This window comes from Pseudorca crassidens, chromosome 12, assembly GCF_039906515.1.
Source record: "Pseudorca crassidens isolate mPseCra1 chromosome 12, mPseCra1.hap1, whole genome shotgun sequence".
NCBI classification, from domain to species: Eukaryota; Metazoa; Chordata; class Mammalia; order Artiodactyla; family Delphinidae; genus Pseudorca; species Pseudorca crassidens.
This window is the reverse complement of record NC_090307.1, coordinates 65,118,068-65,143,914: the sequence shown is the minus strand read 5'-3', so window position 1 is coordinate 65,143,914 and position 25,847 is coordinate 65,118,068. Positions and strand designations below refer to the sequence as shown.

Genomic DNA, 25,847 nt, shown 5'->3' with positions numbered 1-25,847 from the left:
GAGCCGGCAGGTGGGGGACCCAAGGCCTAGGGTAGAAGGAGCCCAAGGTCGACCCCTGCCTTGGGCCTCTGAAATGTCTTTGGGGTGAGAACATGGGGTCACAGACTGACTGACCAGGACACAGTCAGCTCTCAACAGAGGCTGCTGACCAGGCTGCCTGGATCCTCGTCTGGCCTCAAGGCCCTGCTCTAGGGCCCCATGTCCCATGGCCACCTACCCAGGCTGGCCCACCTCAGGAACCCCCAGCCCTGCAGTCCCAGATTTCCCTCATACCCTAGACATGAACAACACCTGCAGCCTCCCCCACACCCCAAATTCCGCCAAGTCCTGTCAACTGCCTTACCCTCCCTCTGCCCTGGCACCATCCTTGCCTCTCTCGCTGGGATGACTGTCCAGCCTCCCATCAGCTCTCCCCAGGGCCCAAATCTGTCCCATGGTCCTCCCATCCATGGTCCACTTGGTCCAGGGGCCCTGGGTCTGGACCAGCAAGGGGCTGCTGTACACTTCTGGAGTTTCCCATGAGCTCCTGTGAACTTGTGGGAGGGGCCGAGCCCAGGACTCCAAGCAGGGGCGGGAGTGACCAGTATCCCAGAAAGGTGGACCCAACCACTGCTCTCAAGAGGGTCTCCAGAGACCCAGAGCTGGAGGGCTCTGGCCCTGTCACACACCTGGGCTCAGCTTTCTTGTATGAAGACAAGAAGGACCCGGGGTGTCCAGGCCACAGGACAGGTGGGATAGTGCCAGTCCTGACTTTGTGACCAGATCTAAGGTGTGTGAGGCTCAGAAAACTGAGACATGGGACAAGACACAGAGGGGCCACCCCTGGGCAAAAGCCCACAGCAGCCTCTGGGGGCGCATGTGGGAATGGCGGAAGGAGGGGACAGAGGAAACAAGCCAAGTCACCACTGGTGGGGAGCTGGACTGGGGTCCCAGAGGCACGGATCCACCTGCAATGTCTGCCCTTTAGAGATGAGCACCCATGGTCTGGATCACGAAGAACAAGATGTGGGGTGGTTGTCCCACCCTGTCCACAGCCCCACCAGCACACGCAAGGGATAGATTAAGGTGGGATCCCACCCCTGGCTCCCACAACCCCCTGTCGAGGCTCTCAGAGAGCACGAGACGGCTGCTGCTGGATGAATGAACCGAGGGGTGGAGGAATACCAGCCCCCCATCCAGAGCGGCCATCCTGGATGAAGTCCAGGCCAAGCCAGGCAAGATCTCCCACCAGGGAGCAAGTCCTTGGCCATTACAGACGTCCTCTCCCTTGGTGCCCACAGTGGCGAACCCAGCCCTGGCTGACCGGGAGCTCCCCGCTCCACAGCAGCAGTCCACCTGCAAGGGCGCAGGCCCAGGATGAATGGCCAAGAGGCCAAGGGGCAGTAGGTGCCCAGCAGACTGGGGGAGCAAGCTTGTGGGCGACGGCAAGGTGGGCCATCACCCACCCTAGCTTTCCCAAGCCCAGCCCACACCCATCAGGCACACAGTGGCCCCACATTCCCCCAGCTCCCCTGAACTGGCCTCTCCATCTCTGGGGCAGGCAGGCACCTAGCTGTCCAGGTGAGCAGGTGTGTAGGAGACCTACCTCTTGCTCCTCCACTCTGCCTCAGTTTCCCCGCCTGTTAGGGGACCCCGCCCCTCTGAGCAAGAGTGCAGGCTGCCCGCGAGCCTTCCCCCATCCTGGTGCTGGGAGGAAGCCCCCCTCCGCCTCCGCACGTGGGCAGGGCAGTCCCCCAGCCCTCTCCCCACGTGCGCTGCCGCGGCAAACCCGGCTTGCATTAAAGCTCCGAAGCTCCTGCGCGGCCCCCAGAGCCGGGGCCCTGTGAATTTGGGGTAGGCCTAGTCGCGCCGCCCTCTCCAGATTCGGCCTCCCACCTGCGCAGAGGGTCTGCTCGGGAAGGCCCTGCCCACCACCCCGTCCCAGGCACCTGTCCCGGGCGCTGGCCCGGGTGCGCCCGCTCCCACCCCTCCACCCGCTCCCCGCACCCCCGGTGGCGCGCTCACTTCGCTGCCCCGCCCGGCCCCGGCCCGGGGGCGCAGACAATAGCCACCTCCGGCCGGCGGCTCCACGAACAAAAGCGGGTCCTCCCGGAGGGCCGGCGCCCCGCCCTCCGCCACCGGCCCCCGGGACAGTGCCCCCTCCCGGGACCAAGTTCCCTCCAACCTGTCTGAGCTCGGCCGGCATCGGGCCGGGCGCGGGGGACGCGAGCCGGCGGTGGCGGCGGCTGGACTGGGTTCAGCTGCGGTGCCTCGGCCGCTCAGCTCGGGTTAGGCGGACTCGCTCCCAGCGGGGCCGACCTGGCTAGGCGCGACCAGCGGCCAATCGGGAGGGGCGGGACGGTGAGGCGAGCAGCCAATCGGGAGGGGCCAAGCTGGGGCGGGGTGGATAGCAGCCAATCGGCTGGGGTCTCACCCGGGAGGGGCGGGGCGGCGGGCGGCCAATTGGGCGGGGCGAAGCCCCGCCCCGACCGGCGCGGAGCGGGTCTTGCCTGCAGCCTTGGGCCGGGGTCGCCCTCTGCCCCTGCGGTCAGGTCAGTCAGGGCTTCCCCATCCCCGTACCGCGGAGGTAGCATTTTCCCGCCGAGTCCTCCTTCCCAGGCCTCGGTTTACCCCCAGTAAAAGAGCCCACAGCCCTACCCCTGCAGTTGAGGAAACAGTTCTGGCAATGCAGGGGCCAGTGTGGCTAAGGCATCCTGCAAGACCACCCTCCTGGCACAAGCTGCCCATCCCGGCTGCGACTCAGTTTCCCCTAGCTGTGAAATGGTGGCCTATAAGAGTATTGACGGCGATGTCGCTCAGGTTTCCTAGATCTGGCTCCAGGCTCTTGCCAACCCTCCAGCACCTCCCCAGTAAGCGTCCCCACAGAGCTCAACCCGGGCCTGCACTGACCCACTTTCTCTTGCGTTCTCCCCATCAAGTCACAGAGGTCCAGGGGTCCCCCATCCTCTGAGAGGTGTCAGAGCAGATCAAAGGGAGGGGAGGGAGCACAACTCTTGGGTGACCCTGGGCGAAAGCTTGTGGGGCCCAGCTGGCCTCAGTTCCTCTCCCTTCCATGTCTTTGACCTATTGGGAAGTGGGAGCTAGAGGGGACGGTTAATCAGGGCTTCTCCTACTATGGTGCACTCCCCACCCCCAGCAGCCTGGCTTGGAGGTGCAGCCACCCTGGGGGTCTGGCTTGGCCAAAGGGAAGCGTAGACACAGGGAAGGGTCTGGGCTGGGGCCCTCTCGGGTCATACCCCGCAAACGCAAGCCAACGGCTCTCACACCAAGAACGAGAGGCTTATGCTCTGGGTTGAACAGAGCTGGGCCGGCCCACAAAGGTTCAGCAGGCTGGGCAAGAGAGGGGGCCTTAGCCTTGGCTTTCTGCTTCCCACCTGCTTCTCCCCAGACCCCACTCCTCTTCTAGGACACTCCATGCACATAGGCCATGCAACCAGCATGCTCAAGCACTCTGGGTGTCCACTGCATGTTCCTCTGAGTCTCAGTTTCCCTTGAGTTGTCCTTACCACTGGACCCCTGTAACTTCCATCCGTGGAGCTACCTGGGGCAGGAGCAGAAGACTGTACCACTGCCCTGAGAGAACTTGGCCTGAATGCTTACATGTGAGTCATTTCTGTCTTCTCCCAAATTTCACCATCTGTTACTGCCCTAGCCTCATCCCCCTCTTGGCCCAGCCCAAAGTTGGCCAGGTCCCTAAAGGTGTCCCCCGCCTCCACACACACACACATTGCTTGAGGGTCAGTCCTGCTCCAGCCAGCCTGCTCCAGGTGTCTGGAGGAGGCGACCCTTTCTGCTAGAGGATGAAGGGCAGGCAGCCAGCACTGTGGAGCAGCACCCCGAGACTCTTGACTCCCCAGCCCCAGCTACCTGCCTTGCCACCAGCCTCCAAGCTGCACAGATCCGGGCTCTGACACTGAGGACCAGGTCCAGGCAGCCGTGGCTCACAGGTGGGTCACTAGGCACCTCCTGCTGAGATGGGTCTGGGAAGCAGGTTTGGCATGGAGGCTGCCAGGCCTGGCCCGCTGGATGTGGCTGCCTCCCCATCAGCCCTGCTAGTCCAGCCACAGCCCTGGGAACACACTCTCTCTGATCTCAGCCTGAGAAACCATCTCCTCCCAAGAGAGAAAACCAAGGGCAGGTCTTGGAGGGCCTTGGGTGGGGAGGGGTAGTGGGCGGGGAGGGTGGTGGCCTGATCTTCAGGCTGCAGCCCTCAGGAGGCCAGGGCAGCTCCAGGCTATGGGAATGTCTTCCCACAGGGGCGTTGACCTTCAGCAGCACCCTCTGGGCTGGAGGCCAGAGCCCTTTCTGGCCTGGGAGGGCTGGAAAGAGGGCCTGGAGCCTAAAGAGTGGCCTTGGGGTCATGGGCTGCCACTGTCCCTGTGTGGCCCAGCGGGCTGTTCTGCTCCCCAAATTTGGGGGTGCAGGCCTCACCCTTTGGAGTGCCTGGGGTCCAGGGGGCCACAGGGGTGGCCCTCATACGTAGACCCACCTGGCCTCAGTTCCAGCCTCCCATGAACTGGCTGTGCGGCCACGTCAGCACCAGCTGGCTTGGAAAGACAGCTACCCAGTGTGTATGGGCCCACTGAAGATGCGCCTTCAGCTCTGACTGTGGACCATGCTGGGCCGTGCGTATGGATCACCCACTGGTAGATGAGGACATCAAGGCTTGGGGGCAGTTACTGGCCAGGTCCCCCAGCCTGACACAGACCACTGCTTCTGAGCCCCAAACGCCCAGGCTAGATGAAGCTAGCGCACTGGGCCAGTCTCCACCAAGACCCGTAACCCCCTCCTTTTCTCTCCAGCCACAGAGGTCCAGGCCGCCCCAAGCCGCCAGCACATATGTGCCGGACCCCCACAGCCAGCAGCCCGTCTGGCTCCCTGGAGCTCTGCCCGTGCCCTGCCCTGCATCTCAGTCAATCACAGGAACTGCAACAATCACAGCAAACTCCCTCCTCCCCCACCAGCACCCCAGGAGCCAGGCGCTATTGCCCCATCTGAAGGTTCGGTACTGGGGCACAGCTCGTGTCGGGAGGACCCCACGAGGCCTGCTGACCTCACTGTACATCCCAACTTCAGAGTTCTCAGGGCCTGGCCAAGAGCAGACTGGGCTCTACACCTCCTGGGGCTGAGCAGGGGCAATGGCCAGTCACCTGCTGGGCTGCAGGCAGAGCCTCAGCCCTGCTCAAGCCTCCCCCGGGGCTGACCCACTGACTGATGCCGGCAACGAAGGCAGAGAGACTCCATGGAAGCAAAACCCTCAGTGTCACCAGGCTGACTGCTGAGCCGCCCAGAACAGACCCTGCCCAGCTGTCTGGGCCCTGAGGGCTCACACAAGTGGAAAGTGCTGTTCTGAGGGTTGGGCTGTGTCCTGCCCATTTGTCACATGATGCCCTGCATACCCAAGGGGGTTGGAATCCCACTTTCTTTCCCTCCCCAGAGGCCCCAGGTCGTGCAATAAGCCACTGCATGCTGGCTTGTGGTCCACCTAGGCCCCTTGATTTTTTCCCCACTTGGCCATTTTCACCCTTCCTGAGTCCCTGGGCTGTTACCTGCAGGACAAGCTGTTGCCAGGCCATTGACAAGGGCTGCCCACTGCCCACGCCACTGCTGCCCATGCCAGGCTGCTGGGCACGCTCCAGCTGCAGGGCAACATGGCGCCGTTCCTGCTCCAATGCCCGTGTCAGCCGCTCGAAGCGGGCCTCCTGCTCCTTCACTGAGGCCAGGATGCTGGCAGCCGAGTGCACGTTGCAGTCCTCCATGACCAGGATGCTGGCTGACTGCAGGCAAAGCAGAGCAAGTCAGGGTGGGGCCAGGGCGGGGGACTGGAGAGGCCGTCGTGGGCCCCCTGCCCACCCCACTCACAGATCACATGACTCACTCCCAGACCACATCATCCAGCTCTCTGGAGAGAAGCCACATTGATTAAATTCTAAATTAAAAGCCATTAATCCAAGGCTGGCCGGAAGCAGCCGGCTCCCTCCCTGTGGTGTGTGGGGCTCTGACCCGGGCTCCCTGCTTCCTGCCAGGCCCAGCAGAACCTCGGACCATGGGTGTCCCAGAGCCTGCTGGGGAGGGAAGGGAAGGGGAGGGAAGGGAAGGAAAGAAAGAGCTGGTGTGACCAGCTCTCAGACCTCCCAGGCCCTCTGCTGTCCAAAGCACATGCCAGTTCACCCCACCCTCATGGCACCAGCACAGGCCCATCTCACTGAGGTGGGCGCTGGGTCCCAGAGAGGGTGGGGGACCTGTCTGTAGCCACACAGCTCGCACGGCAGAGCTGGCACACTAGTTGGCAGGGAGTGAGAAGTTGCTCTGCAGCCGCTGGGTGCCTGGCCACCTAGGCAGGTGCGGGGATGACGCGGGCCTGCAGACCAGTGGTCCCACCTCCACTCCCAGCCACGCTGGCTGGGAGCAAGGGCGGTGTCTACCCCATGCATACAGCCTGGCTGAGATTCCGTGTCCAGAAGTGGCCCATGTGCCTGACGCCTGACCCCGAAGGAGGCTGAGGGCAGGGGCCTGGGCGCCTGAGGCCCAGCGTCTGGAGAGAGTCAGGCCTGCCCGGGCCCCAGCCCAGCGCTGCCCCTGTGGGCCCCCGGGGAGCGGGTGGGGGCAGTGGGAGCTTGGCAGCTGCAAAGACGAGCCAGAGCCAGCGCTTTTCCTTACCAGTTGCTCCCTGGCTGACCAGCATGTTTGCTTTTTGTGGGCAAAGAGCAGCAGAAGTATGTGTGCTCAGACCCAGGCGCACAGCAGTGGGTGGGGCGCAGGCCACGCGGGGGCTCCATGTGCAGCACAAAGCCTGACCCAGGCCAGCCCGCCAAGGCCATACCAACATGGGGCCTGGGCATGGCTGGCAGTACCCCTGAAGGGTCAGCTCTGCTGCTCATGGGCCCCTGGGGAACCGGCTGCAAGGACAGAGCCCTGGAAAGGAAGGGTCAGCGCTGGGCTTGGCCATATCAGTGCCAGCTGGGCCAGGGGTGCGGATGCACTTCAAGGTGAAAGGACAGCACAGAGACTCCCTCAGCACCCGCAACAGCTGGGGAAATTAAGGCCCATCGAAGAGACCAGCGTGGGTCCAGGGCTGGGCTCCACTTCCCCAGCACCTGTCACATAAATGAAACAGCAACGAACTGAATTCCTGCTGGGAGAGGTGGTGGTCAGCACGGGGGTGGTGGGCTGGCTGCAGACCCACGTGATAACATGGAAGGCAAAATATGCATGAATTTTTAAGATGGACCATGAGACTTCAAAGATGCTTTACCCAGCTGATCCTGGGTAGAGGTCGGCTCCAGACTTGCTTCCTCTGCTGTCCCGGGAGGCCTGGGGGCCGCCAGGGAAGTGCCATGTGCGGGACCTCAATGACCCTCTCTCTCCTCTCTGGCCAATGCCTTCCCAGCCTCTGTTCCCCTGCGAGGGCCCCACACTGCCTGCTGGGCAGGCCCCTCCCGCCCCTGCCCAGACCAAGCCACCAGCTTCCTGAGTCCTCGGTGGAGGCCGCTCCTCACCACGCTTGCCCGTCACCCATGGGGTGGATTTAGGAAGAGGACAGGGACACATATGCCATGCAGACACAGGCAGCCTGTCCTGGGGCACGTGTCCAGGCCTAGGTACCCCAGGAGTGGCCCCAGGTGGGTGGATGTTGGGTGGATGGAGGGATGGAAGGGCAGGAGACCGGGTGGAAAGGGACACAGATGAACAGTGAGGGGACGTATGGAGGCTGCCAGGAGGGGGCTGCATGGGAGGGTGGGTGGGTACGGAGGCAGCAGGGTGGGGGGAGAATGGGAGGCGGGCAGGAGGAATGAGTGGACGGGTAGTTGGGTGGATGAATGGGTGAGCAACGGTGAGGCTGAGAAACACTCCTGGGAAGGGGCCCCCAAAGCCGCTGGGGCACCACTGTGACCAGCGCCCGCTCCCCCATGAGGGTGCAGGCACACGGAGGAACTGAGGAGATGCCCACCCTCCCCCGAAACCATGCCCACACTCAGCATCTTCCTGCTAAATCAGCCGCTCCTCCTCAGAAGGAGTCCAGCCAAACCCTGCTCCAGAAATTATGGGGACAGAGTCCAATCTGGGTTGAGGAATTAGAGGAATTTCCTACGGGTCAGGCTGGCAGGAGGCCTGGGCTCCAGTGCTGACCCCTCGCCGGCCATTTGTTGGTACACTGCCCACTGCCCCAACCTTCACAAGGGGAGGGAGGGGACTGGCTACGGGTGGAGCCTCCTTTCACACCCCTGGCCCCACCCACTTGATGGGGAGGAAAGTAGGCAGCAGGGGTGCTGAAGGCCACCCACCTGGGAATGCACGGTGTCCCCCCCATGCTGCCAGCACTGTTCAGGCCTTGCAAGTGCCCATCTTTACCCTACCGCCCCTGCCGTGGTTGGATGGTGCCCACAGCCACGGGGACAGCTTCTGGCCAAGCCCACGAGGACGGGCACTGTGCCACGGCCAGGACCACAGGGTCACCCGTAGTTGGTGTAATGCGGGGGTCGCAGGGTGAGGGGGGGCTTGGATGGGAAGAGTCCGTGCTTGACCTTAAAGCAGTGGAAGGAACTGCCAAGGAAAAAGGACCAGCTTGCCTTTGTGAGAATGAAACATTTCTAAACATCCAGAAAGAGTGCCACGTGCTGTGGTTGTGGCTTGCTTTTCAAGTGTAGCGAGCGTTTCAGACAGACAACAAGTGGGACTGTACATGTAGACACGGCTCCACTGCTGCGGAAGATGCGTGGGCACGTGGGGACACGTCACACTACTCTCCACTGTTGTGTATGCAATTTTCCATGATATGGGAAGTAGAAGAAAACGACAAAGAAAACGAAAATACTGTCAACATACTGGGATCGTCTTCACAACATCCAGTAGAAAAGTGATATCCTTCATCTATACGGTGACTATATAAGTCAGTAGGGAAAAACCGAACCCCAACTCGAGGTGGGAAAAGGTCATCAACAAGGCATGTGGCCCAGAGATAAGGTGCGAAGGATGAGTGTGGAAATGGTCACGCGCGCGCGCGCACACACACACATATACACACGCACTGGAAAGAGGGCGTGTCGGCTGCAGCGGTGCTCTGGGTGGAGGGCTCCTGGCCCACAGGTTGCAGCAGGTCCGAAGTTCTGTACGTACCCATGTTCTAAGAGCTACTGCCTTCGAGAGAGGCAAGTAAGAAATGGGAAAGCAGGTGCCCCTCCCCCACCCCAGCAGGCCAGGCAAGTGAGCGCGAGGCCAGGGAACTCTCCCCAGGGCCTTGGGCGTTGCCGCCCGCCACCTGAGGGAAGCAGCTAGGTTTTCAGGGAGCTGGGAGAACTGTAACAGAATTCAGCCTGGAAACTGGGTTTCCCTAGCAGAGGAGGTGACCCTATCGCCACCTGGACCCGACACCATGGGGGTGGGAGGTGGACAGAGATGGCCCCTCAGTGACCTCCTCCTGCCCCCAAACCGTCCCTGTGGACACCCAGCAGCACCCACTGACCACACAGAGTACAACTACTCTGTGCAGGGGGAACGGTTCTTCCCAAGGGGCTCTTGCCCTGCACTGATGGGGCGCCCTGGGCTAAGGGAGAGCCAGGTCCCTGGCAGCACTGGTCAGCCCCAGGGCAGGAGCCCTGGACTGGTGGTCCAGGAGGACCAGGGGCTATGGGGAAGCTGATGCAGGAGGCTCGGAGCCAGGTCAAGGCAGGGACACTTCTGGGAGCCCACGGAGCCCGAGGTCTTGGGAGCTAAGGGCCTGGGGCCGGGCCCAGGGCCAGGGCTGGGAAACGGCCAGGTAACTACAGGCTGGACATGGCAGAGGAGGCCTCGCCCTGGCAGGAGGGTGGGCCAGGTGTAGGTGAGCATCCAGCTGCTGCCCCTCCTCAGTGGGGGGTTGAGCCACAGGGAGCCCCCACCAGAGGCCCCCAAAGGGTCTCAGTCTGAGATTCCTGCCACGGCAGGTCACAGACACTTGCTCCAAGTCTCCGGGTTCCCTGCCTCTCTGGGTGGACCTGTGGGATGGCAATGGACAGCAGTCCCCCAGCCCTAGGCTGCCCCTCCTGCACCTGACCCAGATTCCAGCTGCAGCTGCAGTCAGAGGGCAATGCCTGACAGGCTCCAAGTGTGGGGTCTGGGCAGCAAGGACCCACCTCCTCCACAGTCTCTACAGCAGCAGCCAGGCCAGGGGCACCCCAAGGGCAGGGCAGGGAGGGCTGGGGCTGGTGGTCCCTCTGCCTATACCAGCAGCCTACCCACTCCAGCCTGGCCACAATAGGTGAGCCCGGGCATAAGGCTGGGGAACCCCAAGGTGCCCCACTGTGTGGGGTGGGCTGGCCTGTTGCCTCCATACCTCCCCCTAGGGTCCCTTTGGGAGGTGGCTCCCCCAACCCCCCATTCCATCTCAAGGAGAGCAGAGCAGCGAGGGGGCAGTTCTGAGGGCCCAGGCTCAGAGCCCCACTCCACCGTGCTCTGGGGTGGGCACAGGAGCCAAGGCGTTCCTGAGGCGGAGCCTGAGGCTCACAGCCAGGCTGGGACCAAACCCGACGGATCCAACTGGCACCGGGGCCTGGGAGCCCAGCTCCTACCCAGGGGCCAAGGGGTCCATGAGACCCCGAGGACCACCCCCCCACCGAAGGCACAGGTGGGGCAGCTGTCCGGTCAGGCTGAGGGCCGGTGGCCTGTGTGCACCAGTGCCGTCTGCCTGGAACACCCTTTCTCCCTCAAGACGCTGGACCCCTTCTTCCCAGGCCCCCTCTGTCACCATGGTAACACCCAAGCTTCTCTGAGGGACAGAGCCTCTTTGTGGTGGCACAAAGCCCCTTTGAGGGGCAGTGGGGGTTCAGCCCCTGGGAGCCTGTGGCCAGTAAGTCTCTGGGGGGCAAGACGTGGCTCGTCAGCCCAGCCCCCACCAAGGTTGCAGAGCCAAGAAAGATGAAGCAGGAGAGCCTGATGGTTAGGGGCTGAGACACCCACCCCAGCACCACCTGCCCAGCTGCCCACGGAAGGGTCTCTGGGATGAGCCCCAGGGCCCCAGGAGAGGCTCTCTGTGGGGGTCTGAGGACTTCCCACAGCCTTTCCGCCATTTGACAAGAAACATGCTCTCCCTGGATAAGTGGAAGAGGCACTGGCAGTGGGGAAACTCCCTGCCAGACGGGAAACCAGACTCAGGACTGGGTGGGAAGCAGGCACAGGGAGCCCTCAGGAGGCAAGCGGGTCAGATGGCGCGGCCTGGCATCAGGCCTGCTGAGGGGCTGCCCATGTATCCGGGCCTGCCTTGCCCTGCTGCAGGGCCCCCCATCTTCGCCTGCCTGCCCTGGGGGAAAACAGCCAGCCAGCTGGGTGGCCTGGGGTAGCCTTGCTGCAGCCAGGACCTCAGGACAGGTTTGGGCAAGAAGGAACCTCGCTGTGGCTGGGCTCACTCCAGGGGTTGGGAGATGGGACCCTGAGGGCAATGTGGGTCCAGGGCACAGTGACAGGGACCGAACGCAGAGCTCCCTGCCCCCACCGCAGAGTGTTGCCCTATCTGTGCCCCGGCCCCGCAGTCAGGGAGGCTCACCGCAGCCATGGAGCCCCTCCCCGTCCCAGTCTGCGGGCCCATGCCACTCTGGCCACTGCTGACCAGGCACGTTGCAGTGCCCTCACATGCTGGGCGCCCTGCCGGGCAGCCCTCCCCAAGTGACCTCAATGTGACCCACTGCGGCTTTGCTAACTAAGCCCCCAGGCTGGGGGTCACAGCCCCCGGGTGGCAGCACGAGGCACAGCAGGCCCCAGGAGAGATCTGCCTCTTTGTGGGCAGATCCACGCAGGGCCCGGGGGCGGGGGGCTGCCAAGGGGCCAACCCTGACATGGCAGTGCCCCTCGTGGTCAGCAGATGAGATACCCCTGCACCCCACGGAGGCCCCGTCTCACGCCCCCACACCCCGCCCGCCTGCCTCCCCGCCAGCATTCCTGCAAGCTGCTGACACTTCTGGGCACTGGGACGGGCCTGCACAGACTATCGTCAGCAATACCAGGTCCACCTCCCCACAGATCCCAGCCTGGGCCTTCGCCATCCAGGAAGATGGGGCCTGGGGCTCAGCTTCCAGAAGGAGGTTCCCTGGGAAGTGTGAGAGTGAGAAACTGGTCCCTTGTTCCCTCATCGGGAACAACACCGGGGTCCAGCAGGGAGACTCCAGGCCCTGCAGGCACAGTACCCACAGCCCAGGGGGTGACAGGTGTCAGGAAGACCCTCCAGCTGCCAAGGGTAGAGGCAGGGCAGCTGTGGCCACCTGGCCCTGGATGGATCAAAGGGGAGTGCAGGGAAGAGACCAGAGCATGCCCTGTGGAGGGAGGTTCCATCGTTGCTCCTGAGCCACAGCATCAAAGAGCCAGGTCCCCTCTGGTCTGCCCTTGCCCAGGGTCCTGTGTGGCCTCCAGCACTGGCTCCTCCCAGGGCCCCTGGGAACTCCCATTCTCTCCCAGAAGCTGAGCTGGATGCCAGTCTCTCTGCTCCAGAACCCCTCACCTGCCTGGGAGCCAGCTCAGTGCTCCTGAAGCCCGGGAGTGCCCATGGCACACAGGTCCAGACACCACCAGCCTCCATCAGACAGCAAAGTCCTGCCTTTTATATGCAAATGATGACCCAGTGGAACTGGGCAGGGGGCTTCACCCCACCCCTACCCAGTGCAGACTCTGGGCCCCACAGTGTCCCTGCCTGGCTCCCCACCCCCCCACACTACATACCATGACAGCCTGCTGGGAATCGGACTTGTCTGTGTGCCCTGCCCCCGCCAGGACGCAGAACACTGCAGCTGGTATGCTGACAATTTGGGGACCTCCTTAAATCCACCCGCAGGCTCACGCATGCAGCCACCCACAAAGTCATGCACACACATCCCCAGAGGCACCCAGGCTGCCCTGTGGGGCCTCACCTGCCCCAGAAAATGGATGGTAGGTGACCTGACACTCCTGACAGGTCCTTGTGCTGGGGGAGGTAGGACTCAGGCTCCTGGGGGTCAGCGTTCTGGGCAGACTGCATTCCTGTCCTGAACACCTGGCAAGGCTGCCCCCGCCAAGACCTGTGAGGCCGGGCCTGCCCTGGCTCCACAGCCTGAAGGTGCCCAGCCTCAGTCCACACCAAAGTGTCTCTGTGACAGGAGTGGGGACCACGGCCGGGCCAGGACCCTGGACAGAAACGCCGAGGCTGCACAGACCTGCCCCAGCCCCCAGGGCCCAGGGCAGACCCTGCTGCCCCCCGGGGACCCAGGAGAGCTGCCGTTTACCAGCACAAACATCAGGGAACAGCTGATGTGCCCTCAAAAGGTTAAAGATGGCCTTGAACTGATGAGCTGGGAACAAACTATAAGGAGAAGGACCGATCATGGGTGATGAGGATCCTGTGGGGATTTGAAGAAAAACATGGCGGAAGCTAAACAGCAGCCGGGACGCTGTCCCCAGGCTGCAGGATGCAAACCCAAGGCAGACCTGCCAAACGGGCAGAAAAGGACACAAAGGTGTCAAGAGGGAAGACAGGAGTGGTGGAAAGTGGATCCTGGGAACAAATTCCCCTGGCACAGGAGGTCCCCGAGGGACCCCACAAATGGCCAGGAGCCACCCCCAACAGAGGCCTCCAGCAGGGCTGTCGGGGTCGGGTTGGGATCTGAGCTTTCTGCCCAGAAAGAAGCTGAGCAGACTGCAGTCATGTCAACCCTAGCCTTTACGACTCGCTCTCCCTGGGCTCTGTGCCCCAGCCTCCAGGCTGCTGTCCCTCCACAGGGCAGGAAGGAGGCCGCCTGGCCTGGCCTGCACCGGACACACCCAAGGCGGCACTGAGGAGGGTCCACGCTGCCACCAAGCTGCCCACATCCCAGAGGGGCTGGATGTTATCCATGCACAGATGTCAGCTGCAGGACCCTGCTGCCCAGCTATCGTCTCTTGTTTGCAGAAGCTCTTCTACAGCGAGGACCAGCTGACAGCTTTGTTAACAGGGTGCTTCCCTTTCTTCCTTAACTTGGGATCTTGAAAGAGTAAACCCAGCTCTGTACTTCCTTAAGGAAACATCGTGCAAAGTTCCCGGGCTGTCAGAGACGATTTGTCACCCCAGGCCTCAGTGTCCCCATCTGCACACTCGGTGTCCCGCAGGCACTGCGGCCCAGGGCTCGTGGGTGCAGGTGTCACAGGGCGCCAGCCTCTCCCTGCAGGGCACAGAGCAAAGGCCCCGGAGGACTGGCTGGCAGCCTGCTCGAAGCCTCGTTATCTTGCAAAATGCAGAGAGCAGCAAGTACATTCAGACGAATGAATGGCCTAATTAGGATTTCACGGAGAGTGAAAATATTTTGAAAAGAAAAAGTTTAACTAAAGGCATATTTGAAATACCAAACTCATCAATTGCAAACGACAACCTGGCAAGATGTGCCAGGGGGGCGGGGTGTCTCCTTCTCCCCACCTGACAATGGGCAGCCTTCCCTGTGGGCGAAAGAAACTGGGCCTCAGCCTACCCAAATCAGAGCTGCAGGGGGGTGTCCCCACAGAACAAGACCTAACTCAGGGCGGAACTGACGACTCTGGGTGCCCCGGTGGAAGGTCACGCAGGGACGGAGACGGACGCCCAGGGCCTGGGGAAGAAAGGCCCCTCAGCGGCCTGACAGTCCAGTCCAGGCAGCAGAACAAAGCACAGCAAGCCAGGGAACCGCCAGAAGCTGACTGTGGCTGGCGTGGCAGGGAGAGGCCCCAGGGGTGAGCTGAGGGGCAGGGGCTGCTCCAAGAGCCACTAGGCCAGTGGCCACCTCAGGCTTGCACAGACCACCCAGCACGGCTGGCGTGGCACTGTCCCTCCTGGTGGCCTGGGCCCCGCAGCGCAGTCACACCACCAGCCGGGAGGCACCCTGAGCAAGGAATGGCACAGCCAGAAGCTGGCATGGCTCTCGCACAATAACACAGCGGCCAGCGCGAAGTGCCACCTGTGCGAGCCCCACAGGGCGAGCAGAGCCAGGTCTGAACCCAAGTTCCACCTCGTAGAATGTTATTCCTGAGAAGCATGTGCTCCATAGTGGGAAGGGGCTGGGGGCATCCCTGGGGCCGTGGTCTTCACTCCTGCCTCTCATGTTGAGCCCCCCCACCCGGGGAATGACCCACGAGTCCAATCACAGAGACCCCTGGATGCCTGGCTGAGAGCCGCCCACAGGCGAGGGCCAGCACCTCGCTCTCTGGCAACGCAGGCAAGATGCTTGCGAGGCAGGTGGACCGGCCGACCCAACCCGAACTGAGACACAAACAGGCATGCGTGTGCCTGGCCCAGTGGTGCTGCCACTGGAGGCCCTGGGGGTGCCAAGCCCATGACCCTAGAGGAAGAGGCCCGTTCACCCCCCACAGCATGACAAAGCCACTCGGGCATGGGACAGCCATGCCCTCCCAGCCACAGGGAGTCACACATTCACAGGCCGGATGCTGCAAAGGGGCCCAGATCACTGTGGGGGCTTCTGAGGGGCCTTCCCACAGCAGGGACCTGTTCTCAGTAACCAAGGAGGCTCAGGGGGGCTGGAGACCTGGGGAAACCAGAGCGGGATGCACACGCGCACAGGCCAGCACACCAGGGGTCCCGGGGAGGAGGCCCCGACTGCGTGGACCAACTTGCATCTGCAGGGCAAGCGCGAGGCCGCCCGTGACTTTTCAGAACAGAGACTGGTCAAGGGGAGGCCCCGACCTGATCTTCTAACAGGGCCACAGGCACCTCGAACCTGAGGATGCGGTATGTCACATTTATAGTTCCTGGTGATAGAAAACATCAGTCAAGAAACTGTTCAGATACAACCATATCAACACAGTTCAGCCCCTGCCTCACATTTATGTCACAGTAAATTCTAGACGGATGGAATCTCAAGTGTAGACGCGGACCTGGAAACACCGACAGGAGAAGACAGATGTGTGTTTATCTGGCCACATGCTAGACAACGCATGGAACAACAGAAGGATTGAAGGAGGAAGAATTCCACAGATTCCACCAAAACGTGAAAACTTTGAACAATTTTTGAACACGAAAGCCATCATAAGCAAAAATTAAAAGGCTGAAGAAAGACGGATGAAGGCAGGACCCACTCTGTGCGCAACTGCGACCCCAAGAGGCCCCACAGGGGCCGTGGCCACAGAGGCCCAGCCTCCCTCAGCCCGGGTGAGGCTGGTGGAACCAGTGCCCGCGAGGCTGTGCCTAAGTGCCTGCGGCAGACACGAAGAGTCCGTTACCAGACTCGAGAAGCGCAGGAGATGGGGTAACAGGAAGAGGCAGAGAGGGAGGGACAGAGAGAAACAGGGAGAAAACGAGGAGCATGAGGGAGGAGGGAGAAACAGGGACAGGAAAAGAGCAGCAAGGGCAGGCCCAGCAGGCGAGGCGGTGGGCAGCCTCCCACAGACCTCATTACCTGCCATTTGGTGTCTGGTTGGCCTGCCAATCTGAGGCACGGTGGTCCATCAGAAGCTTAGGGGGGTGGGGGCAAGCACCTACCACCCTAAGCCCCAGATGCCATGCCACCTGTGCCACCAGCAACACCACGTCCCAAGGCCTGGTGCTCTGGCCCAGCAAGCCCTGGACACAGGCTGAGCCTCTTCATCCCAATCCACAAGGCCCCATGTGGCCCAGCAGTCTGGCCACTGAGATGCTTGGCCAGACCTTGGTCCTCCCACCTGCCTGGCTGGCAGGTTGCCACACCCGAGGTCCTGTGGAACACAAGAGGAAGGAGCAGGTCCCCTGCCCTCTCCTGTCTTACAGCCCTCAGCACAGGACACTCAGGCGTCTGGAGGCTCCTGAGTCTGTAGCCACTGCCTTCTCACCACCACCCAAGTAAGGTGCTGGCTGGGCCAGGCCATCCGCGCTGGACACCCAGGGACACTGAGAATCCACAGGCTGGGTGGGCTGAGCCTCCCACAGAGACGGGGCTGGGCGGGGCAGGGGCAGAGGGCCGGGCTGGGGCCTGGGCTCCCGCACTGGGGCAGCACAAGTGGCCACCACACTCTGCAAATCAGGCAACACAGCAAACTGACAGAGTGGTACCAGCAGGGCTCACTTCCCACCACACAGGGTCCTGGGGACCACAGGGACCACTCAGCCTCCGTCCCTCCTATACTTCCTGGGCACCATGCCTCGTGCCCCTGGAGCTGTGATGAGCAGAGAAGCCCACGCAGCAAGGCCAGCACCAGTGCCCTCGCCATGATCACAGCAGTCACGGCCCCTCCCCACTCCAACAGGGGCCCAGGGTGGCTGTGTGTGCCAGAGGCCATCTGGCCCTTTCAGACAAAGCCTCCTCCCGGCCTCAGTGCCCTCCTCTAGGAGCCGCAGCATGTGGGCCCATTGCCTGTCCTGGCTGGCAGCTCCAACCTCCCTGGTGCAGCAGGGACTACCCTGAGCCGGGAGCGAATCTGACGGCCTGTGCGACACCAGATACTGCCGTGCCAGGCATCCAAGTCAAGGAGGGTGTGAACCAGTCCAGCTAATGTCCTGGTGGGCTGTCCCCAGTGCACGCTTGTCCATCAAGCCAGACGTCCCTCAAGCCGGTATCTGTGGTCCATACCCAGGCCATCGGTGAATTCAAGTAGGGGTGGCAGGAGGCCCCACGTCCAGCCTTGTCCAGCCCAGGGCCCTGTGCCCACCCGGGTCGAGGCTGGCCGGAAGCACACACCACTCAGGCCACAGTCCATCCCTCCATGGACCACACCCACCGGCCCACCACCCGTGTGAGGAAGGGACGTCCCTGGAGGAGGTCAGCATGTTCAGACACCCATCCGGCTGGCTCCACATCCTGCAGGGAACCAGAGGGCACCTGGTGAAGCCAACCGGCGGGGTTAAGTCCCTTCTGCATGGGGCCAGAGCCCCAGCTGGACACTGTCATCCCTGACCCAAGGGCGTCTGGTGGTGCTCCAACACAGACTCGCTCCCACATGACCGTGCGTGTTCTCACCCTCACCCCACTGGGACTGTCACGTCTACAGTTTGCATCGGCTGCCATGGTCCCTCCTGGGCGTTTCTTATGCTGTTAACTATCCTTCAAAACCCTGACCATTTTGAGCCGATGATAATGTCTCCCTTCTCCAGAGGTTGGGTGTGCTCTGCTGTGATAAACTCCCACACCAGGATCCCACTGGCCTGTTCAGGGGGTCATGGCCCCCAGGGGTCTGCCCCCCTCACTTGCCCTGGGGCACAGGCTGCCTGCCTCTCCTGAAGCTCCCCGAGGCCAGCCCCCATCCATGTCCCTCCTAGGCCAGCAGCCAGCCTCCCAGTCCTGGACCAAGGACCATGCAGCTTCCTGTCTCGGCCAGTGGTCTGGGGACACGTTCCCTCTCCTTGTGTCTAGGTCTGGGGATGTTGCCAAAGTGTTTGTGTTGTAAAAATGAAAAACAGGGCACCACAGACAGGCTGGAGGCCACCTCCGGCAGATCACAGTGGCAGAAGCTCTCTCCCCTTGGCTCTGCAGTGTTTACCAGGTTGTTCCAAGCTTCTGTCCAACCTTCCTTTGTGGACGTGGCTCATTTGCGGGCCTGCAGGTGGGTCTCTCTGCCTCACAGTAGCCCCTTCATCACGGGGAGGGGCTTCAAGTCAGGGTGGGATCATGGGGGGAGATCAAGATGCCAGGGCCAGAGGCAAGGAAGAACGGGGAGCTCAAGCCAGGCGTGTGTGTGCATGCGTGTACACGTGTGTGAGTGAGCACCTGGGAGGGGAGGCGTGGTTGGGAGTCTACCCACCCACTGCACCCTCCCCACCCACAGCAGGACCTGCTGCTCCCACCCTGAGGTCTGAGGCTCAGGGATCAGCTTTTGCTTAGAATGTGATGCTTCTGGGGCACGTCTGCTTTTGGCTTAAACGTTCACATAGACCTTGTTCCATGGAGAACCACGTGCTTTTCTTATCAGTCCTGATAACCGCCAGCCTCTCCCCAGTGCTGGCTGTGCCCCATCATCTCGGTGACTCTCACTAGGGGCCTGGGGTCAGCCCAGGACACCATTTTACAGATGGGGAAACCAGGTTCAGGCAAGGCAGTGCCGGGCCAGGATTTGAACTCAGGTCTTCCTGCCCCTAGGACACACTCCCCGCAATCCAGCCACAGGAAGAACGTGGTTCCCGCCTCGTGGGACTCCAGCAGGCCAACAGCTCCACAAATGCAGAGGAGGGCCGGGAGTCAATGCCAGTGTCGGGGGCGGGAGGGCATCTGCAGGGCTGCAGGTGGGGAGGGGGCCCGAGGGAGCTTCCTGCAGGAGGGTGGGAGCAGGGGGGCAGGGAGGGTCTGGGGATGCAGGGTGGTGGTGGGACCTGAGGTGGAGTCTGTGTCCCCAGGGTGCCTCATCTCAGCAGCACTGTACAGATGGCGGGTGGGGGGAACAGAACCTCATAAGAGCCCTGGGGCCATGGAGAGACAGACGGACAGGTCTGAGATACGAAGGTAGAAGCATTGATGGGATTTGTGCCGAGAGGGTGGGGGTACCTGTCTCAGGGAGCCCTTTCTAGCATCCCTCAGAGGTGGTCCTGGCCAAGGACCCTGCACCAAGAGCCTCGGGGCCAAGGGACCCACCCCCAGCCTTGAAAAGGCCTGCTGTGTCCCCGACTGGGGCAGGAGGCCTCTGCAAGGGCTGGCCAAGAGTCAGAACAGCACAGACCACAGATGTCTGACAGCATGAGGCAGCCCCCATGTGCACAAACCAAGTCTGGCGGAGGGACAGAGCCCAGGCTGGGGGGATGCTGGGCAGGCAGCTCAGGGCCGCAGTGGGTGGTGAGGAGCCCGGGTGAGGGTCAGGCCGGCCTGACTGAGAGCTCGCTCTGCACTCGAGCCTTGAGTCCTGCTCCACCACAGCAAATCCTGACGTGCCCTTCCAGGCCGCTGGTCACTCTGTGCACATCTTGAAAAGGCACCACTTTGGCTGCACCCTTGTTTTACAGAGGACACTGAGGCAGAGAGAGGCACAGCCCTGCGCTGAGTGGCAGACACAGAGACCTTGCCCGGACCACTGGGCAGTGGCAAGATGGCCTATGGGGGCCAGGGAGGTGCCTAGGGCACACGCCCGAAGGAGGACCCCACCTCCACGGTCCCTGCTGGAGCCTGTGCTCAACAACCCTGTCACCCAGCCCTCGGCCTCCCTCTGCTGTACTGAGGCGGTGAGGGCACAGGGTACTTGCCCCTCTCCAGCTCCCCACCCTGAACAGGGGGCCTGGAGAAAGCAGAACTCCAGCCTCCCAGCGGATGCCTTGGCGGGTGCCTTGGGAAGGGTCCCACCTCTGGGGGAAGCTGGGTGGAGCCAGTCTTGCTGGCCATGGCAGTCCTGGGTGCCCTCTGGTGGCTGCACTCAGCTTGTTGCTGCTTTGCTAGAGGCCGCTGGCCCCTCAGGGTCCACTGGGGCAGTGGTGAGCGCTGTGCCTCACACACACACAGCCCGGCTGGGGGCCCTGTAGGTGATGTAGATGTCCACCAGCTCTGGGCTTTTCTTTCCGACCTGTGAAATAGGCTGAGCTGTGCAGCTCTCCCATTCGGGAAGCCCCAGGAAGGAATTCCTGACCCTGAGTCTCTCTTGGTTACTCTCTGATTCTGGGGCTCCTGCAGAGTGGCTGAGGCCTCATCCTAGTCTTGATGGAAGCTGGCAGCAAGGGAACAGATGTCTTCCCCAACCCAAGCCACTGCTGGGGAAGGTCCCAGAACCCCTCGCTGCCTCCCTGGCATCCCACAGCACCCCAGCTCTGCCCCCTCCCTCCCTCTGCTGACGCAGGGCACATGCTAGGGGCTGGCCGAGGCTCTGTTGGGCCTGGTGTCCCCACCCCCCTCTGCGCTACAGTTCTTGGCTCCTCTTGGAAGTGCAGGATCCCACTGCTTGTGGTCCCAGGCCTGTCTCCTGGGAAGAAGGGGAGTGAACCCACCTGAATCCTTGTGCAGCACAAAGAGGGATGGAGGTGCAGCCCCCATGGAAACTGGGAGATGCAAAGGGAGCCCTGAGGGGCCACCCTGGGGGAGGCACACAGCCCAGATTGGGGGGCATCTCTAACCTGGCAGGACTGAGGGCTGGCCCAGCTCACACAGGAGGCACCTGGTCAACAGGCACTTGTGCCCATGAGGAGAATGGGGTGACGGCTGTGCGGGTTGTGCTTATATGACCTCCTCCCCAGGCCAGGACCAGAGTCCTGAGCACAGCAAGTGCTCTGTGCCCAGCCCTGTGCTAGATGCCTGTGGACCTCAGAGTTGGGGGTATGGGGCGGCAGGGAACAGACAGAGTACTGTGGATGGGACAAGGCAAGGCTGGGGAGAAGCACGAGTGCCCAATTCACAGCCCCACACGCTGTGGCCAGACCCCAGGTCCAGCTCGGGAACTGCTGTGGGTCCAGCACTGTCCCAGATCCAGATACACTGAGCCCAGGACAGGTGGGACCTGCTTGGGGTGGGCAGACCTCTGGCAGCCTGGACCTGGGAGTGGAGGTTCCCAGTGCAGCCCTGTGTGTGTCCTCACGGGGGAGGTTGCCCCACAGGTGCTAAGCCGGTCACCATCCAACCCCCTGGGTTCATAAACCCTGACTCGCTGTGCGCCCTGCTCGGTGACTCGGGAAAGGGGTGTGAGTGAGGGGTTATAAAATGAATCGATTCTAAAGAATGAAACCCTTGGGGCAGTTCTTTTCTTTTCCTTGTTCCTAAACACGCCTGGGTCTAAAGGGAAAGGCCGCTGGAGTCCCCAAGTTCCGTTTCCACTGGGACACGTTATACAGACGTTAGAAACGGTGACATACTGTAATAACCCAATATTTAATTATTTAAGATTAAAATAGGAAGGTTGGGGATCTCCGGCTGCCCGCCCAGGGTAACACCACGGCAAACCTGGGCCGAGTCCCACTACGAGTGGAGGGGACACGCCTCAGCCAGGGGACAGGGCGCAGGGGTGACGAGGAGGGGGACCCAGGTTGGGGCTCCGGGCAGGAACCCCAGGCAGCGTTCCCTCCCTCGTCCTCTGGGCGGCGGGAGCAGCGCGGCGCCGGGACATCCCTCGGCCCGGCCGTGCCGGTGCTTCCCGGCGGCGCGCCGCCCCAGGAAAGTTCCCCTGCCCCGGGCCCCTCCGGCCGATGGAAAGTTTCCGTGGCTGAGCGGCGCCAGCTCCAGGCGCCCGGTCGAGCAGGGGGAGGACACGGCTCATGTTGGGCCGCGGTCTGAGGGGCGCGCGGACCGAAGCGCACGGCCGGTCAGGCAGGACCCGAGGCTGCGCACAAAGGGACCCGCCCCCGTCGGTCCGGGGTCTTGCGCACCGCGGCGCGGGCTCGGTGCGGGTGAAGCAGAGCCGGTCTGGACCCCCGACCTTGACCCCTGCCCGGACCTCGATTCGGGCCCCTGCCCATCCCGCAGCCCCGATCCCGGCCCCGACCCCGGTCCCCGGCCCGAGCCTACCTGGAGCGCGGCGTGGGCGGCGCCGCAGCGCGGCCCCCGCCCCAGACGGGCGTCCCCGGGTCCCTCGGCGCGCGGCGTCCCCGGTCGGGCGCAAGTGACTGTCCCGGGGCCTCCGCTCGCACCGGTGCAGGACTCACTCCCCGAGGCCAGTGCAGCCCGTGGCAGCCCTCCGCCCCTCTCGCGGCCCGTGCGCAAAGAGGGCCTGCCGGCGCGGCGACCCTCGCCCCGCCCCGCCGCCGCCAGTGTTTCCATTGGTCGGGAGGTCCGGCAGCCGGCACCGATTGGACGGGCGCGGGGAGACACCGGCTTGCCACTGGGCGCTCCGGCTGTCCGTCTCTGCCGACCACGGCCCCTCGTGGAGTAGCGGAGGCCCGGGCACCTGCCGGGACCTCTGCGGCTGAGGCCCGGGCGCGGGCCGCCCCTTCCGGCGGGTCGCCCCCTCCCGGTCGCCTTGGAGGACGTCCTCGGACCGTCCGCCCCGAGCGGGGAAGGGAGCAGGCCCGACGCCCCATCGCCGGACTCGGGCCGGGTCGCCTCTATCACCACCCCCAGTTCCCAGGTATCCTGCTCCAGCGCCTGCTGTTGGCCCGGCGCTGGGCGCCACGCCCTCCCTTCAGCGTCAGTTGTGTGTATTCCCCACTATCCGCGAGGGAGCGTTCTGCTGCCCTCCCATTTTACAGACGGGAAACTGAGGCTCAGAGAGGTTCTCACTAGCTTTAGGTCACCGGGGCTCCAACCCAGTCCATCTGACTCCGGGGCCTGGGCGCTCTCCCACTCTCATTAACCCCAGGGTTCCCACTGTGGAGGCCGGAGTGGGTGGGGCTGGCAGTTTTTCAAGGGTAGAAAGGGACCCCTCGGTGAACAGCGGTTTTCCTCCTCGGTCAGGGATAACTCGACAGACACCGTGGGCTCAGCCCATCCTGCAGGGCCCCAGGGACTGGCCTCCCTCACGCGGCTCACCGAAAGGCCACAGGTCTGGGCCTGGGGAGGAGAAGTTTGTGTGTGCATTTTCCCCGCTTTCTGGTGTCCATTTCCTCCACCCTACCTGGGGTCATGCAGGATCCCTGTGGGGCTCAGCCACCCGAGTTGGGTTTAGCACAGGTTACATTTCCCTGCCAGGTGGAGAGCAGCCGCCTGGTCCCTGCAGTGACACAGGGCCCACACATGACCACAAATGGGACCACAGCCCTAGGCCAGCTCCAGGTAACTTTGGGGTGCAGGGGGCTCCAGTGTGGATGCTGCCCAGTGGGGCTTGTTTCAGGGGGTCCCTGACCAGTGACCCTGGCTCGTGTGTGGTTCTAAGCCGTTCTTGCTCTGGTTGCACCTGGAGATGACCAGATCCTCAGCTCACCGTATTCCCCAAGGCTGCACAGAGCCACATGGCCCACCACAGTGCTAATTGGGGGGACGGGGGGGGGGAGAGACATTCATGTCTTATCCACCCACATCAGGGGTCCACTGTGTTCACCCAGAAGTTCCTTGGTCAGAACGAAGAAATGGAAATGATTTGGGGCTAGAATTCACCACTGGTACCACATTGGGTTCCCCTGTACCCTGGCATACATGACAAATCAACCCCCAGCAGCCACTCAGAGCCAGGCAGCCACAGCCAACTGACTGGAATTGGCACTGGAGGTGTCACCAGCACTAGAAGTGACAGCCATTTGGCACCCTGGCACAGGGATATTGCTTGAAGCTCTGGGTGGGCAGAATGAAGGGTCCCTCTCCAGAACATGGCAGACCCTTTCCTGTATTTAGGAGTGGATTTAATTAGCCCAAAGTTCTCTGTGGATCTCTCCAAGGGCATTGGGCCCTGGTCCTCCTGCAGCCCCTCCTCTCATAATGACCTTGTGGCCCAGCACCACCCCTTTCCCACACACTTGCTGATGGTGGCAAGAGGGGCTGGACAGATCTCTGCTGAGAGGGCAAAGGGGAGAATTGTGTACCAAGATCGGCCCAAGTGAGGACTCCCTCCATCCCCCCTCATCCCTACCCCCACCTCTCCTGACAGGCTTCCAGAGACCTGTCTGCTGTCAAGCTGGCTCACCAGCTGCACGGAGGGTCAGGGCAGGCAGTGCCAGTTCCACGAGGACCCACCATGACCCAGGCTGCAGATGGGGGTCAGAAACAGAGTGCAGAAGAGATGGTCTCTACCCCTAGACCACTGCCACAGGGCCCAGTAGCCTGGTCTCCTCCATTTTGCCCTCTCTACCTGGCTTCTGGCCAACTCTGTAGGGACATACCTGGGGCATGTGAGGAAAGCTGCAGGGAGAAAAAGGTTTCAGCCAGATATTAGGAGGAACTTCCCAACAGTTGCAGATGCATGAGATCAAAAGGGTGACCACACAAGGTAATGAGCTCCCCATCTAAGGATGTATCTATGTATGTATTTATATATATATTTTTAGATTTTTTTTAACGTGGACCATTTTTAAAGTCTTTATTGAATTTGTTAGCTCCCTGACCAAGGATCGAACCTGCACCCCCTGCATTGGAAGGTGAAGTCTTAACCACTGGACCACCAGGGAAGCCCCTGGATGTATGTATTTAGAGGTGGGGTAGCAGTGAACCCCTTGTAGTCCTGAGACCACCCCCACCCAGATGCATCTCATTGGGCGATGGCAAGGTGGGATTTAAAGCTCCACGGAACCCAAGCATGGCTGCATCCCCCTTTGCAGGTAATGGGAAGGCACTGCTCAGGAGGGCTTGACCAGTCTGTGTCCCACCCCTCTAAGGCATTGGCCCAGTGATTTGGGGCAGACCACTGCAGTTGCTGCCCCATCCCCCAGGGCATGGTCACTCGCCTCCAAGCCCCCCAGGTCCTGCTTATTCAACACTACTATCTCTTGGCTGGACTGCATGATCCAGCTGCCAGGAGGGGGTCACTGGCACCCACCCAGCATGATTCTCTTGCCAGATGGCAGGAGGGAGGACTGAGTGTCTCACTGGGTCTGCTGCCTGCTGGCCAGGAGTCCTTGGACGTCGGGAGTCCTTGGCTTCCGTACCTGTAAAGGGCTTTTGTTGAGTTCCGGGAGGAACATAGATGAGATGGCAAGAGAGTGGGGTGGAATGGGCCTTTGGGGGTGTCATGCAGGTTTGGGTTTTACTCTTGTCTCTGTTTACTACCAGCCAGGCCCTTGCCCTCTCTGAGCCCCAGTTTTCACAGGGCGTCAGTGCTCCAAGGAAGGATCAGGGCACCTAAAACCTCAACACAGGGCTGTGGAGCTAATCCAGCCACTGCTACTTGCCATCTTCTTTTGACTTCAAGCAAGTGACATACATACTGCTCTGAGCCTCGATGTTTGCATCTGTAAAATGGGATAAATGAGAGCTGTGTCCTGCAACTCTGGGTTTAGAGCACTTAGCACATTGTTATTAACCTTAATATAACTATTTGCTGAGGGCCCACTTTGGAGCAAGCCCTGGGCCTCTGACTCCCCACTTTCTCTGCACTCAGACCCCAGACATAGCCCAGAGGCAAATGTGCGCAGGGAGCCCAGTGAACGACTCTGT

General features: G+C 62.1%; 1 protein-coding gene across 9 annotated transcripts in view; it reads right to left on the bottom strand.

The window, feature by feature from the left end:
* The window catches only part of ARVCF (ARVCF delta catenin family member), a 35,960-nt gene extending 13,420 nt beyond the window's left edge, over positions 1–22,540 (bottom strand). For 3 of the 9 annotated variants that reach the window (XM_067699874.1, XM_067699875.1, XM_067699876.1), the window contains exon 1: positions 2,165–2,315. In XM_067699874.1, coding sequence (XP_067555975.1) covers positions 2,165–2,185 — 21 coding nt within the window. In that variant the 5' untranslated portion in view covers positions 2,186–2,315. Of the gene's footprint in view, positions 1–2,164; positions 2,316–5,549; positions 5,778–22,334 lie in introns of those variants that run through there. The other 6 variants (XM_067699871.1, XM_067699872.1, XM_067699867.1 and 3 more) reach the window with 4 other exon arrangements.
* Positions 22,541–25,847: the final 3,307 nt, after the last annotated feature.